Below are 16512 nucleotides of genomic sequence, written 5' to 3' on the forward strand. Positions count from 1 at the left end.
TTCCCAAATGAAGATAAAACGAAACAAAACAAAACAAAACAAAACCAAAAAACCTTTCCCCATTTACTTATTTAAGGTTCTCCTATACCCTGAAAGTAGTTAAAAGATTACCTTTCCACAATTTGGAATCATTAAGCATCAATCTATCCACTAGAGAAGAATTTTCGCCATCTGGCCCTTCTTGTAAACCAACTTGACATAAAATTCGACGAAGCCCATCTTAAAACAGGAAGAAAAGTAGTCAATGAAATAGAAACATCAAATATTAAAATAAAATGACATTTTAATAGACATGTTCCAGCGAATCTATACAGCTTTACATGTTTGTTAATGGTCAACTTTATTCAGAAAAAGTAAACATATTAACTATTTTATTAGCATTTTCACAAAAAGAGAAAAATTCCAAATCTCACATTCTACACCAACACTTATTCCAGAATACCAAAATATAAGCCTATCAGAAGGGCAACGACCTCTATGTTGTAAAGAATTTAAATACAGTTCTTTAAGGACCTATGTTAATTAAACCAGATTATAATAAAACTGTTACATCCATGACAAGTGCAGGTAGGTATAATTGTGCTGCCATTATTAAAAAAAAAAGTATGCATGGCCTCTGTACTATAATAAGCACCAGTCCACTTATCAGTGCTGTGCAAAATGTTTCCACTCATTAAATAAATGTTCTCTGTGAACCTATGTGTACCTACTATGTGAAAGGTCCTGGAAGACAACATCTTCTAAATCCTGAACTTAAAAAAAAAAGTTCTTCAAATATTAACATAAGCATTAACATAACCAAAACTTTAATACCTTATGTTTCATACTTTATAATTAAAATCAGTTTTTAGTCTTCTATAAGGATGCAAAATAAATCGGAAAGAAATGGAGTAATTTTAAAATTATAAAAGCCACCAAACAGGAATTGTTTATAAGACTAAAGAGAAATACGTATATAGTATTAAATAAGAGACAAGGTCTTTAAATAATTAAGGGTAAATATCTCAAAAAAAATTTTGGCAGGAAATTGCTTCCATGATACTATTCATTACTACTCTAGTGGAGACCTTGGTGAACAGATATCCAATGGAAAATACCAAAACTAAAAAGACTGAGGATAAAAAAAATAAATGGAAAGACATTTAAAAAGACAAGCAAACGTGGTTTCCTAAGTTTCAGTACCTCCGTATTTTTTCAACTGTCGTGTTCACCGTGTGGCAATGCTCTTTTAATACAATACTTTAGAACTTCTCTTTATAATAAACATCACAATGTCATTTATCCAAACCACCACTCTTGCTTTCTGAAGAACAGTATAACAAATAGCTTAGATCTGTTCCTATTTTTCTCTTTAGTATTCTATTTTATACATCAAACTTGTATTTCTGGTATTAGCCATGTGGGTTCTTCATTCTGCTACCACATTAAAAAGATTATCTAATTTGTGGAATGTGGAAAGACAAAAAATACCAAATATAAATCAGTAACTTCAAATCTGCAAGTGTTTGGAGTTGCAAATTATTAGTAACCATAAGTTAGAAGAGTCAAAACAAAGATATCAACATTAGTGTTGTATCCTTTAAACTGCTAATCACTTATGTTTTATTTATAGTAGTATTTTCTAGCTTGCCCTGTGGAACAGAGTTCCAAAGGATGGGGTTAAAAAAAAAAAAAAGGTTCTTTTATTAAGTCTGCAAGATTTGTATTTCATTAGCATATTAAAGCCATTTATTATTGTTTAATCCAATATTTCCTGCATTTATTTGAACACATAATCCTTTGTATGCATATAAAAAGTCCTGTGGAGCAAAATATGAGAAACATGGGTTTTGTGTGCATAAATATATTCTGAGATGTTATTTTAAAATGTGAAACTAAAGAAAGAAATTATTTCACTTGATATTTTTTCCAAAATAGTTTTTTGAACCTACCTGAATATCCAATAATACTTCCCAGCCAAGACAAAAGTTTCAAACCAAAATTTTGATGTGCGACAATAGACGAATGCATAACTTGAACTTTGAGTGGCTTTGTCTGTCTACTGGTATTTCTCTTAAAAAGAAATGGCAGAAAGAAAAAATAAACTTAAAAAGGCTGTCTTATAGAAAAAAGCTAGCATTTTTATGTAATGTAACTATACTCTCATCATACAGAAGAATTTTTTTTTCATGTATGAGTGTAAGAAAAATACCACTTGGCTTGCCTTACTCAGATCCTAATTTAGGATCTAGAAAGAATTTTAGGATTCCTCCAAAAAAGTAAGAAGTTACAGCTTATGAGTAACCTGGGTCTTTGGTCCTATACTTGAAAATCTGCCCCACCAATTAGAAATTACTTAAATGCTGACATTTGTTTTAGGTTTTCAATTTCTTAAATGCAATTACATATTTAAGTAATTTGCTTCACTGTATAGAAGTGATGTTATCCATACTTTGAAAAAAAGAAAAACTCTGCTGTATAATAAACTATAATTTCCAACGTAACCATTTTTAAATGTATAGTTCAGAAATCTTAAGTACATTCACACTGTGGTGTAACCAATCTCCAGAACTCTTTTTATTTTTCTCCAGAACTCTTTTCATCTTGAAGAACCCAAACTTTATACCCACCAAACACTATAGGTATCATATAAATGGAATCATACACTATCTTTTTGTGACTGGCTTATTTCTCTCAGCATAATGTCCTCAGGGTTCACCTATGTTGTAGCATGCACCAGCATTTCCTTCCTTTTTAAGGCTGAATGACATTATATTGTATGTACATAGATTTTATTTATCCATTCATCCATCAATAGACACTTGAGTTGCTCTGTCTTTTGCCTATTGTGAATAACAATGCTGCTATGAACATAGGTGTACAAATATCTCCTAGACCTTGCTTTCAATTCTTTTGTGCATATACCCAGAAGCAAAACTGCTGGATCATATGGTAATTCCCTTTTAATTTTTAGAGGAACTACATTACAATTTTCCATAGTAGCTGTACCATTTTACATTCCCACCAGCAGTGTGCGCAAGGGTTGCAATTTCTCCATATCCTTGCCAACTCTTTTGATGTTGTTATGGTTTTTGTTTATAATAGTCATCCAAATGGGTAACAGGTGGTATCTCATCATGGTTTTTATTTGCATTTCCCTAACAATTAGTGATGTTGAGGATGGTTTTCATGTGCTTACTGGTAATTTATATACTTTTTTGAAGAAAGGTCTACTTAAGTCTATTATAATTTTTTGTTTGGATCATCTTTCTACCCCCAACTTCATCCCATCCCCATAATCCACATTAACACAGCATGTCTCTGCATATTTTCTATATCTATATATTATATATATATACATTTATGAAGATTTTTATTTGATCTACAAAAATGGGATACTATACATACTCTTGTGCATCTTTGCGTTAACCGATTTTTTTTGGGTTAATGACTCATGATATTCTGTCGTGTGGATTTATTCAAACATCCTCTAGAGAAGGGCATTCATATTCCCTTTGTTTTCAGTCTCCTGCGACTGCAAAAAAAGCAGCACTGAACATCTTTGTATACACACTTGCTAGTGCTTACATTTCTATGAGATAAATTCTTAGGAAAGATAAAACTTTAGTAATAGATGCTACTAAATTATTTCCCCAAATGCTGTAGCAATTTATTTTACACCAGCTTTCAAATTCTCTGCATCTCTGCCAGTAAGGTATTTTACCACTCTAACCTCTCCAACCTGATGAATATGAAATCTCCCCATCATTTTACTGATTACCAATGAGTGAGTCTCTTCATGTATACTGACTGCCTAGATTTTTTTCTCTGCTGTAATTGCCTTTCCATATCCTGTCCATTTTTCTATTTTGTTATTTGTTCCCTACTTGATAATCTATGAGTATTCTGTTTATCATAAACATTAAATGTCTATCTTCTATGTTAGTAATAATTTTGCCTAAATCTACTGTTTGTCTCTTGACTTTGTTTATGGAATATCTTCTTATGCTAATTTTTTACGTAGCCAAAAAATACATTTCTTTATTAACTCCTGGGGTTCTAGTATAGGTTAAGAAGCTCTCCTCCTCCCTTAGAATCTTCCTATAGTTACATCTAGCTAGTATCTATTTCTGGACATTCTTTTCTGTATTATGAATGTATCTACAGTCTACGGCCATACCACCCTGAACGTGCCCGATCTCATCTGAATGTATCTACATAAATGCCACCAGAGATTACAAATATTAATTTTCTTAAAAAGGAAAAATTGAAATGATAGTACTACGCATAAGAAGTTATAAAGTAACCAATATAAGAAAAAAATATACCTCTTTGCTTTACTCAGATTCATCTACTATAACTTTGATCCAATTGCTTTATCATTTCCACCTTATTTTTCCTCTCTCCACACAGATATACATACATGAACTTAAATTTAAAAAAAAAGAAAAAAAAAACCCAAGAACTACTGAGGGTGTGTTATATGCATCATCCCTCCTTATCCCTTAATATTCAATCTGCATTTCCTAAAAATGGAAATATTCTTCTACCCAACCATGATATAGTTTCTCATGCATTATTATGTCTAGATATTAAGAATTTTTAAAATAAGACATCAAATGTACGAATCATAAAGAAAAAGATGTATTTTGCTACAGTAAAATTTAAAGTTTTTGCTCGATGAAAGGCACCAGAGACAAATGTAAATTAAGTCACATCGTGGGAAAAGATATTTTTTTTTTTAATTTAATTTTTTTATTTTTTTTTTTTCAGCATAACAGTATTCATTATTTTTGCACCACACCCAGTGCTCCATGCAATCCGTGCCCTCTACAATACCCACCACCTGGTGCCCCCAACCTCCCACCCCCCACCCCTTCAAAATTCTCAGATCGTTTTTCAGAGTCCATAGTCTCTCATGGTTCACCTCCCCTTCCAATTTCCCTCAACTCCCTTCTCCTCTCCATCTCCCCTTGTCCTCCATGCCATTTGTTATGCTCCACAAATAAGTGAAACCATATGATAATTGACTCTCTCTGCTTGACTTATTTCACTCAGCATAATCTCTTCCAGTCCGTGGGAAAAGATATTTTTAACAAAAGACCACAATTTGGGTTACATAAAGAACCCCTAACAGAACAGTAAGAAAAAGACAACCCCCCCAAATGGGTAAAGGATATGAATAGGAAATTCACAGAAAACATAAATAAATATGAAATAAGATGGGGTGCCTTGGTGGCTCAGTCAGTGTCAGTTAAAGTGTCTGCTTTCAGCTCAGGTCATGATCCTACGGTCCTGGGATGCAGCACTACAAAAGGCCCTCTGCTCAATGGGCAACCTGCTTCTCCCTCTCCCTACTGCTCTGCCTACTTGTGCTCTCTCTCTCTCCACCAAATAAAATAAATAAATAAAATCTTAAAGAAAATATGAAGATACTCATAATTAAGACAATGCAAATTTAATTGATGAGATGCCATCCACACACATGAAATTGGCAAAAATTTAAAAATCTGACAATATACAGTTTTGACAAAGTTGTGGAGAAATGGGAACTCTCTATACACCTCTGACAGGCATGCATATTAGTGCCACCATTTTGAAGACTAACTTAGCAAAATCTAGTAAAGATGAAAATGCTCTGAAATCCTATTTCTTGGTATATACCCTAGAGAAACTTTTACATCTATGCAACAAGGAGACAAAACAATGTCCATAGCAGGATTTTTAGTCATAGCAAAAAAAGAAAAAAAAAGGATTATCCTAATTGTCCATCAGTAGGAGAATGGCAAAATTATGGTAAAGTTATCAATGGCATACTTCACAGGTACATGCATCAACACACACAAACCTAGTATCAACACTGAAATAGAAAGCTGCAGTATAATACATCCAGTATGAATCTTGTTATGAAACATTATGAATTAATGTTTAAAGGCCTCCAAATCAATACATATAATGTTAACAGATTTAATAAATGGAAGCATAAAGGTACGCACAAGAATGAACAAACGAATTAATAAAAGTCGTTATCTATCTCTAGGGTAGGAGAAAAGGGAATAGGATAAAGAAAGGATAACACAGGGTCCTCTACACTATTTTATTTACATAAAAAAAGTATGAGGAAAATGCTGTATAATGTGGGCATACAGGCATTTGCTATGTTATCTCTATTTTTATCTGCATATTTAAAATACTTAACAAAAAGGACATTTACATAAAATTCATTTACATGGAAGAGTTTAAAATAATTCTTATTTTTTAAAATAAATATAAATATGGGGAATAGTTTTCTTTTAGAGAAATAATACATTAAGTGCCATTATTATATGCAGCATACCTTGGTATAAGTTACAAAGAAACAACCTCCCTTGAATTCTGATCTTGGTGCTAAGTCAGTTAAAGTCTTAAAAAGTAATGTGACATGCTATCAAAAACAAAAATGAAACACTTTCTAAGATGTTTCTGATAGAGAAATAGGAAGGCAGAAAATCTGTATCTCATGTAAATGTTCATTTTCAATATTAATCTTACACACCTTAAAAAAATAGAGCAATAATGCAATGCTCAAGAAACGTATCATTAAACATGACTTTTGGCTGATGTTGGCTTTATATTCATGAAGGCAGAAATATGTGTTCATAAATGTCAAAACGTGGAATGAGTTTTAAACTAATAAAAAAAATAATAACAGTGTAGGCATGTTTTTAAATTACTTACAACAATCACTGATTTTGCTTGTTCACAATACTGGAAATCTCCATATCGAACAGACCTACGACCCTGGTAAATGAAGATATTTTAAATTAACATGTAAAAATATTATATTCAGTATTAATAACTTTTCATCCAGTAAACAAATAAACATATTTGAGCATATAACAACTCCAGTCAATTTTAATATTTACAACATTCATTCTATTCAATGATGAAAAGTAAATTATCTTCCTTCAAAACCATCCTAATATTTTCAACTCACTAATAAGTATATTTCCTTAAATGACATAACATTTACTCTTCTAGGTTGCTATAATATCTGTTTTCATAACTAAATATTTCTTTTTTTTTTTTTAAGATTTTATTTCTTTGAGAGACAGAGTGAGTTAGAGAGAAAAAGCACAAGTTGCAGGTAAGAGCAGAGGGAGAAGATGACTCCCCACTGAGCAGGGACCCTGGAATCATGACCTGAGCTGAAGGGAGATGCTTAACTGATTGAGCCACCCAGGTACCCCATAACTGAATATTTCTAATCACGGGGTAGAATGAGGGCAACTCCATCTACATTTCCTTCTAAACTTTCTGACAACAGCTTACATTTATACCCAGTATGTACCTGTCCCAATATTCAAATGAAATTAAAAAAGAAATAGCCTGAGAACATCTGGGTGGCTCAGTTGGTTAAGCATCTGCCTTTGTCTCAGGTCATGATTCCAGAGTCCCGGGATCAAGCCCTACACTGGGCTCCCTGCTCAGTGGGGAGTCTGCTTCCCCCTCTCCCTCTGCTCCTCCTCTCTACTTGTGTTCTTTGTCTCTCTCAAATAAATAAATAAAATCCTTAAAACAAAAATAGTCTAGACTATTCAATTTTCCCAGAATAGCTTATCTGTAATAAAGGTTCAAATCTATTATGTGACATTAATATAATGAAAATTACTTACATCTCGATCTACTGTAGTTGCAAAGCCAATGGCTTCTTTTTGTGTACAGTTAACAGCTTTCTGAAGGGTATAAATAACTTGTTCATAAGTATGCACCTCATCATTAAACAGCATGCAATAGTAGGTATCCCTCTTCTCTCTGTGGGGTAAAACATTAATTATATATTATGTAACTGCATATTCTCTAGCTCCAGGCTGATTAAGTAAGAGCACACTTGGTTCTAGTGCCAGGGGATGTGCTAGGTACTGGGCATGTATCTGTAGCAAAGTCATCTGTGGTCCCCATGCTCCATGACACCACTATCTGTTGGGGAAGATATGTATCTGACATGTAATTCTAAGTGAACTGGCTTTTATCAAGAAGAACAAAAAACTGCAACAGGGTAAAAAAGGTCTGGGACTTCAGAGAACTGCCAGAGAAGTAACCTGAGACCCAAAATCAAACTGACTATCAATGGTTCTAAACTAGAGGCACTTCTCCACTAACTACCATAGAGGACCACTTGGCAATGTCTAGAGACATTTTCTGTTGTCATGATTGGGGCAGGAGTGCCACTGGCATCTAGCAGTTAAGGGCCAGGGATCCTGCTAAATATTTTACAATCCACTTGGACACCTGGCTGGCTCAGTTGGAAGAGCATGTGACTTTTGATCTCGGGGTCATGAGTTCAAGCCCCACTTGGGATTTATATTAGAGATCCTAAAAAAAATAAGTAACAGTCTGGTTTGCCTTGAAGTTCACTTTGCTACCATGTGGAGAATGAATCGTGAGGGATAAGAATAGATATAGCAATTCAGCTAGAGAGGCAATGTTGTCAATGAAGAAATTAATTAATTTGGAGTAGGACAGCAGTAATGGAGAAGAACAGAAGTTATATGATTTGATGGAGGAAGAACCAGCTGGGTTTGAAATCTAAATGGGTATAGGTGATTCAGGTTTCTGTGAAGATGGAATGCCATCTACTAAAAGTCAGGAAAACAGTATAAGAGAAGCAAGTTACATTCTTTTCCCTTCTATACTGGTGATTTTGAACCTACAATGAAACAAAAAGATAAAAACAAAACTCTTCTATTCTCTAGGGTCTAAATTTGTATCTTTGATCAACGGTTCCCAGCTTGAAGTACATCTTGTTTTACTGTGCTTTGAAGATACTGTGGGTTTTGTTTTTTTGTTTTGTTTTTACAAACTGAAGGTTTGTGGCAACGCTGTGTTGAGCAAGCCTCTTCAGTGCCATCTTTCCAACAGCATTTGCTCATGTTATGTCTCTGCATCATGTCTTGGTAATTCTTGCAATACTTCAAACATCTTCACCATTATTATATTTGTTATGGTGATCTGTGATCACTGATCAGTGATCTTTGATGTTACGGTCATAATTGTTTTGGAGCACCAGGAGCCACATCCATTTAATCCTGCAAACTTAGGTATAAATGTTGTATGTGTTCTGACTGCTCCGCTGACCAGCTGTTTCCTGTTTCTCTCCCTCTCCCTGGGCCTCTGTATTCTGAGACAACTGAAACTCTGTAATGGTCTCTAAGTGTTCAAGTGAAAGGAAGAGTCGATTGATGTAGCAACCTTCACTGTTGTCTTATTTTAAGAAACTGCCACAGCCACCCCCTACCTGCTCAGTCAGCAGCCAACAACGTTGAGGCAGGACCCTCGATTATAACTGCCTGAAATCTCAGATGATGGTCAGCATCTTTTAGCAATGAAGTATTTTTAAGTTAAGGTTATGTACTTTGTTTTTTATACATAATGTTACTAGACTACAGCATGGTGTAAATCTAACTTTCACGTGTACTGGGAAACCAAAAAAATTCATTCGACTTGCTTTATCGCAGTGGTCTGGAAACCAGCCTGCAATACCTGCAAGATATTGTGAAGATATATTCATACGACATATATGGGTATGTGTGGATATATGTGAAGATTCCTATGGCAATATGGATACATGTGAAGATAGATTCATAAGGCACTATTTTCAACATTTCCAAAAAAGTATAATTAACATTTCACTTTATTAAAAAACACTGAAGTGTCTAAGTGTCTAGAACAGTACTGAAAAAGCAAAAAAGAAACCACTGATGTTCATCAGATCCTCACTTCAACTTGTAATCAACCTTAAGTATGAACAGGACTCCAATAAACTTGGTTAGAATTAAAAGTTAAAGGGAAGGTTGTTTGAGGCAGGCACATCACATGGAAAAGTAAGCCCCTAGCCTTAATACAGCTATGGCAGAATCCAACTCTCTGGTCACAAGTTTGCGACCTCAATAATCAAAATGCAAACAGTAAAAATGTGAGAGTTATCAGGTTTATCACACAAAGAACAGAAAAGTGCCTTTGCCTGAAATACGAGGCTTAAGTAAACTAATCAATGAACAGGGAGAAATCTCTACCAACTAAGTGAATCACACATATTTAAAAACTCTGAAATAAAGTATTACTGAAAACTAATTACCAGAAGAGAGTATGTTTAATCTTAGCTATATTAAAATTAATTTGAGGAATTAGAATCAAAATGCTTAAAACAGTTTGAGCAAATACGAATACAAAGAATAAAAGGGCTGTACTTACATTATCTCTAAATCTGCTGGCAATTCACTTTCTTTTTCCCAGGTTAGTATCTCCACTGCATATCTAAACATAATAGCAAAAATGTTGTAGGTTCTTGCTATCACATCTTCTGATAAATGCACAAGAGGATCCTGTTAAGAACAGAAAATAAAAATTGCAACCATCTTAAATGCATATTAATTCTCCTCTTTCCTGTTCTGCCTCCACCCCTCAAAATACTACTGTGAACAGCTGACTGATCTTCCAGCTTTGGCTTCTCTTCAGGTTGATCCTGTACGTCCCACCAAATCAAGCTTCCTGAACCATTCTGTTTATAATGATCCCAATTACTGGATAACCTAAACATAATCAATGGCATCCCAAGGCCCTTGATGAATAAATCTAAAAATTTAAGAATGGCATTCCAGGATCTTTAAAACCTAACATCAACCCATCTTTATAGCTTCATATCCTACTAATCCCCAATTTCCAGAATAAACAAAGTAATGATACCTAAGGACAGATAATTTAGTTTATAGGTATAAAGGAGAGCCTCATTTTCAGCCCGACTCTAAACGGTCAGAAAACAAGGTCAGAAAACCGCCCCTTGATGCTGTAAGAATCACTCCCTTGTCTACTTTGTTTCAGCAGTGCATGTCATGTTATGTATGGAAGGGGAACTTTTGCACCTTATACTTAACAGGGAGTAAGTCACAAAAATTCTAGGTTAATGTGAAAAAGTATTACTGTAAATATACACTAAGTTTATCATACCTTTTAGGCAAAATGTTTTACATAATTTTAATCTTAATGCTTTGCTTGTTACCTAGCTTAATGGCTTAGTAGTATTATATTCCTTCCTCAAATAATAAAATAGTATGTTCTGGGGCACCTGGGTGGCTCAGGAAGTTCAGCATCCAACTCTTGACTTTGGGCCATGTCCTGATCTCAGGGTTGTGATACTGAGCCCAGCAGCGGTCTCCCTGGTGAGTGGGGAGTCTGCTTGAGAGATTCTCTCTTCCTCTCCCTCTGCCCCTACTCCCTCTTGTGCACAAGCTCTCTAAAATAAATATATCTTTTTTTTTTTTAAGATTTTTTATTTATTTATTTGACAGAGAGAGATCACAAGTAGACGGAGAGGCAGGCAGAGAGAGAGAGAGAGGGAAGCAGGCTTCTTGCTGAGCAGAGAGCCCGATGTGGGACTCGATCCCAGGACCCTGAGATCATGACCCGAGCCGAAGACAGCGGCTTAACCCACTGAGTCACCCAGGCGCCCTAAAATAAATATATCTTTATGAAAAAGGGAAAATCAGTATGCTCCAACATCATGGAATGGGAATCAACACATTACTGCAAATATACATAAAGGATACAGATTTTTTGTACATCCTCACCAAAGATAAGCCTAGTGGAACTGATACAAAACACATGGAGATGGGGAATAAAAAGAACGGAAGAAAAAAGACAGACTCCTAAAGGAGATGGGTATAGAGTGTGAAGAACATAAGAAAAAGTAAGAAGAGTAAGAAGATTTTTGTTTTACAGGACTTTTTACCTAAAATCTTCTCAATGGTCTGCTTTATATGTCCCATGGGGAAAAATTTTTTTATCCTACTAGCAAAGTTTATTTTACTATTTCTTTCAGAGACTAGAAGTCACTAACATAATGAAACCATCCATACAAAGAAGGAACTAGAACTGGTACCTCCTGGAGATTCATAAAAGAATGGGTATTAATAATAATATGAACCTCCAGAGGCCTGCGTGTCTCAGTCAGTTAAGTGCTTGCCTTTGGCTCAGGTCATGATCTCAGGGTCCTGGGATGGAGTCTTCGATCAGGCTCCCTTCTCAGAAGGGAGCCTGCTTCTCCTTCTGCCTGCCACTCTCCCTGCTTGTGTGTGCTTTGACAAATAAATAAATAAAATCTTAAGACATGGGAGGAGGGCCGCCTAGGTGGCTCAGATGGTTGAGCGCCTACTTTTGGCTCGGGTTGTGATCCCAGGGTCCTGGGATGGGGCCCTGCATTGGGCCGTCTGCTAAGTGGAGAGCCTGCTTCTCCCTCTACTGTTCCCCCCTGCTTATGCTCTCTTGCTGTGTCAAATAAATAAATAAAATCTTAAAAAAAAAAATACGAACCTCTTTCTACACCAAAATAGAAAGTAGAATCAAAGCTCAGTTTGCTTGGTGATATTACCTTGCTATATAGTCACTCATTTCTCACAATTATGTCCCATAATACAAGACATCTAGAGAATGAAAGAATTACAATAAACAGAATTTATAAGAACGAAACAGGTCCTGAAACAGAAACAAATGCCAATTCTTGAGAATCCAAGACAGTAGTATTCAAACTGTTCTATATAAATCCAAGGGCCTAGTAAAGCTGTTTCCTGTTTAAATTACACACTGGCTTAAAAATATATAATTATCTATATTTTAAAATGGAATGTAAAAATACACTCTAAGACGTGTAATATTACATACTGGGGATCACCAACTAGTAATTTTGCCATTACATTAACCCAGTTCGGGGCAGGGCTAGATTTTTCTGCCATCTCTGCATACAAGTTAACGTCTTCAAAGATGGTCAGTCATTAAGAAGAATTATTTCTGGTGACACCTAGGGGACAGAGTCAGTTAAGCGTCTGACTCTTGGTTCCAGCTCAGGTTTCGATCTCAGGGTCATGAATCAAGTCCCCCATTGGGCTCCATGCACACTGTGGAGTCTGCTTAAGATTCTCATTAAATGCTAAGGAAGACTTCTGCTCAAAGTGCTCTTATGATAGCATAAGTTAGTTGGAATTTGTAAATAAATGATCATCTCACCCTATACTGTATTATCAATTATGACTAATAATTGTAGTTTTTGATTACATTTATTTTATAGAATGCAAACCCTGGTCAGTGAGTCAACTGTGAGTTACTCTTCTTTCAAACTAGAAGAACACAAGGCATATTACTAAAAAGGATATCTGCTTACATTAGAAGGCAGTGGGAATTATGGAAAACTAGTTTTTTATGCCATACGCTTTTTTAAAAAAGATTTATTTATTTGACAGAGAGACAGACAACAAGAGCAGGAACACAAGCAGGGGGAGGGGCAGAGGGAGAAGCAGGCTTCCCTCTGAGCAGGGAGCCTGACACAGGGCTCTATCCCAGGACCCTGGTATCATGACCTGAGCCGAAGGCAGATGCTTAACATCTGAGCCACCCAGGCACCCCTGTGTCATTTTTTTAAAGTGTAAGCATACACTTTATTACAATAACAATTTTAACTGTTGTCATATGCAAATAAGCTATGAATAAGGACTTTTCCTATACTCCCCAACTGAAACTAGTAATAAACTAGAAACTAAATAATTATCGAAACCACCTCCCTTATTTCAAAGTTGACTTTCTAGCAAGTAATTAATACACATTTCAACTGATAACAAGTAAATTCATTAATAATACTGCTTTTAGTGTCCACTGATAAATGGATAAAGAAGCTGTGGCATATATATATATATATATATATATATACGATGGAATATTACTCAGCCATAAAAAAGAATAAATCTTGCCATTTGCAACAACATGTATGGATCTACAGGTATAATGCTAAGTGAAATAAGTCAGAGAAAGGCAAATACCACATGATTTCACTTATGTGGAATTTAAGAAACAAAACAAATGAGCAAAGAAAAAAGAGATAAACAAAAAACAAACTCTTAAATTAATATATGGAATCAAACTGGTGTTTACCAGAGGGGAAGTTGATGGGGATGGGTGAAACAGTTGAAAGGAATTAAGAGTACACTTACCCTGATGAGCTGTGAGTGATGTAAAGAACTGGTGAAACATTATATTTTGTACCTGAAGCTAATATAACATTGTATGCTAATTGCACTGGAATAAAAAAATTCTTTATTCTCTTTTATTATTGGGATTTTAAAATTAGAATTTTATTAAAAAAAAAAAGCAATTCTACTGCTGAAAATTATTTATAAAATCAGTGTAATGTAGCATCATCAACAGACAAATTACGGAAGGAGCCCAAATGTCCACTGACTAATGTATGGATAAGGAAGATGTGAGATACACACACACACACACACACACACAATGTAATATTACTCAGCGAAAAAAGTGAATGAAATCTTGCCATTTGCAACAATGTGGATGGAGCTAGAGAGTATTATGCTAACTGAAATAAGTTAGTCAAAGAAAGACAAATACCATATGACTTCACTCATGTGGTGGAATTTAAGAAATGAAACAATGAATAAATGAACATTGGGGGAAAAGAGTGGCAAACCAGAGAACAAACTGATGGTTACTGGAGAAGAGGTGGGCGGGGGGATGGGTTAAGTAGGTAATGGTAAGAGGGCACTTGCTCTGATAAGCACCGGGTATTGTATATAAGTGATGAATCACTAAAATCTACACTGAAACTAATATTACACTGTATGTTAAATAAAAATTTGGAGAATAAAATAAAATAAAATCAGTGCAAAATACTGTTAAAGAATTCCATTACTGGAGTCCATACTACCATTAAGACACTTTGGGCAAATTTTTTAACCTCTCCTAAAACTCAAGCTTCTGCACCTATAAAATATTCATAACAGCAGTATTTATCTTATAGGGCTGTTCTGAGAATTAAAGAAATAAACACAATACTTAGCATAATATTTAGCTAATAATCACAAATCTGTGTTTGAGATGGGAGCAGCACTGATAAGTGAAAATTTCAGGTAAAAGAAAGTCTTCACTGAGGTGGTTCTCAGTGCATTTGTTACTGAATTAAATCTGACTTCAAAAAGGATTTATAACAACTTAAGAATACATCCAAAGTACAATATTTAAAAAAAAAGATGTACAAAGAGGGCAAAACCAGAATAAAGGTAGGAAAATGAAATCAAGATAACATATTTATTATACAGACATATCATACAATTTCCAAACAGCTACTATAGACAGGCAGTTTCCAAACATTTGACTCTATTTCCCAAAAGCTTCAATAAGAGGAACAATCAGTTACCAGACCCACAGAAAGAGAAAGTAACATTTCCTAATGCAGAGACCTAAGAGAAGTTTCTTATAGTTCCTATGAAGATTTTCAAAGGGGACACTCTAACCTTCTTACTCAACCCCCATGCCCAAAGGGCCCATTTGGAAACCTGGTCTGGCATTTACTATTGTCACAGTGATGGGAGATGCTATTGCCATTTAGTGAGGGGGAAGCAGGTATAATAAACACAATGCTTCTGACAGCATACACATGGGGTCCACAAATTCTTCTGTGAAGAGTCAGATACTGTCTCTTAGTTTTTGTAGACTATAGGGTCTTTGTTGTAGCTACTCAATTTTCCTATTGTAGTGGAAAAGCAATTTTGGACAATAAACACAAGCATTGCTGTGTTGCAATAAAATTGTTTTATAGACACCAAAATTTGAATTTCCTATCATTTTCACATGCCACAGATACCATCCTATTGATTTTTTCCAAGTATTTAAAAATATAAAAACCATTTTTAGCTTATGGTGGTGCCAGTAACAGGTTGAAGATAAGATCTGGCCTGTGGGGCCACAGTTTGCTGACCCTTGGCCTATACAATAAAAAAATGTCCCATCCCATATGCAATGAGTTGAGAAGACCTGTGGAAGTGCTAACTAAGCATTATCCCTATAGAAATGTATTAAGTTTTTTCCAACTTTTTCTTAAGATACAGGCCAAATGTATAACAAAAATTACATTCAATAAAAACAATCCTATGACAGATTTTTTTTAAAAAAGTACACTGCAAATATTATATAGCTTTCTTCCTTTTCAAGCACAAAATATAAAAAACCTAGATATATGTATAAATTTAATGAGTGGGGACCAGCAATGCTAAACATAATGCTATTTTAAAAATAGCTTCTCTTACAGTCTTATCCTTGAGGACTTCATTTCTCTTAGCTGAATTCTTAAACAGGAATTAAATGGCAGAGTCTGGAGGTTTTATTTTCTGCCAAGTTGCTGAAGTATGAATTCTCCAGGCAGGACCATATAATTTCAGCCAGGAAGGTGATCTTGGTAACATCTTCCTAAAATTCAGGAAATTAACTCAAGTCTGCACTATTAGATAGCAACCCTACTAATGTATGAGGATAAGGTCAACAGAGTAAAATGAAGCAAATTTTCTTAGAACGTGATTTAAGTCTACTCTAAAACAAAGACTGAAAGATAACAAAAGTCCTAAGGTTTTTCTTTGCAAATTTATTTAGATAAAAATCACAGTACCTAAACTTAACCATTTTAAAGTAAACTACTCTGTGGTATTTGCTACATTCATA

At 34.8% G+C, this 16512-nt stretch overlaps 1 protein-coding gene across 7 annotated transcripts in view; it reads right to left on the reverse strand.

Annotated features, from left to right (window-relative positions):
• UBR2 (ubiquitin protein ligase E3 component n-recognin 2) overlaps positions 1-16512 on the reverse strand; it is a 126555-nt gene that overhangs the window by 66804 nt on the left and 43239 nt on the right. For all 7 annotated transcript variants that reach the window (XM_047732584.1, XM_047732585.1, XM_047732582.1 and 4 more), the window contains exons 5-9: positions 10213-10343; positions 7635-7773; positions 6697-6759; positions 1932-2052; positions 112-219 (exon numbers count right to left, since the gene is read on the reverse strand). In XM_047732584.1, the coding sequence (XP_047588540.1) occupies positions 112-219; positions 1932-2052; positions 6697-6759; positions 7635-7773; positions 10213-10343 (562 nt within the window). The remainder of the gene's footprint in view (positions 1-111; positions 220-1931; positions 2053-6696; positions 6760-7634; positions 7774-10212; positions 10344-16512) is intronic.

Source organism: Lutra lutra, chromosome 6 (assembly GCF_902655055.1).
Source record: "Lutra lutra chromosome 6, mLutLut1.2, whole genome shotgun sequence".
Lineage (NCBI taxonomy): Eukaryota > Metazoa > Chordata > Mammalia > Carnivora > Mustelidae > Lutra > Lutra lutra.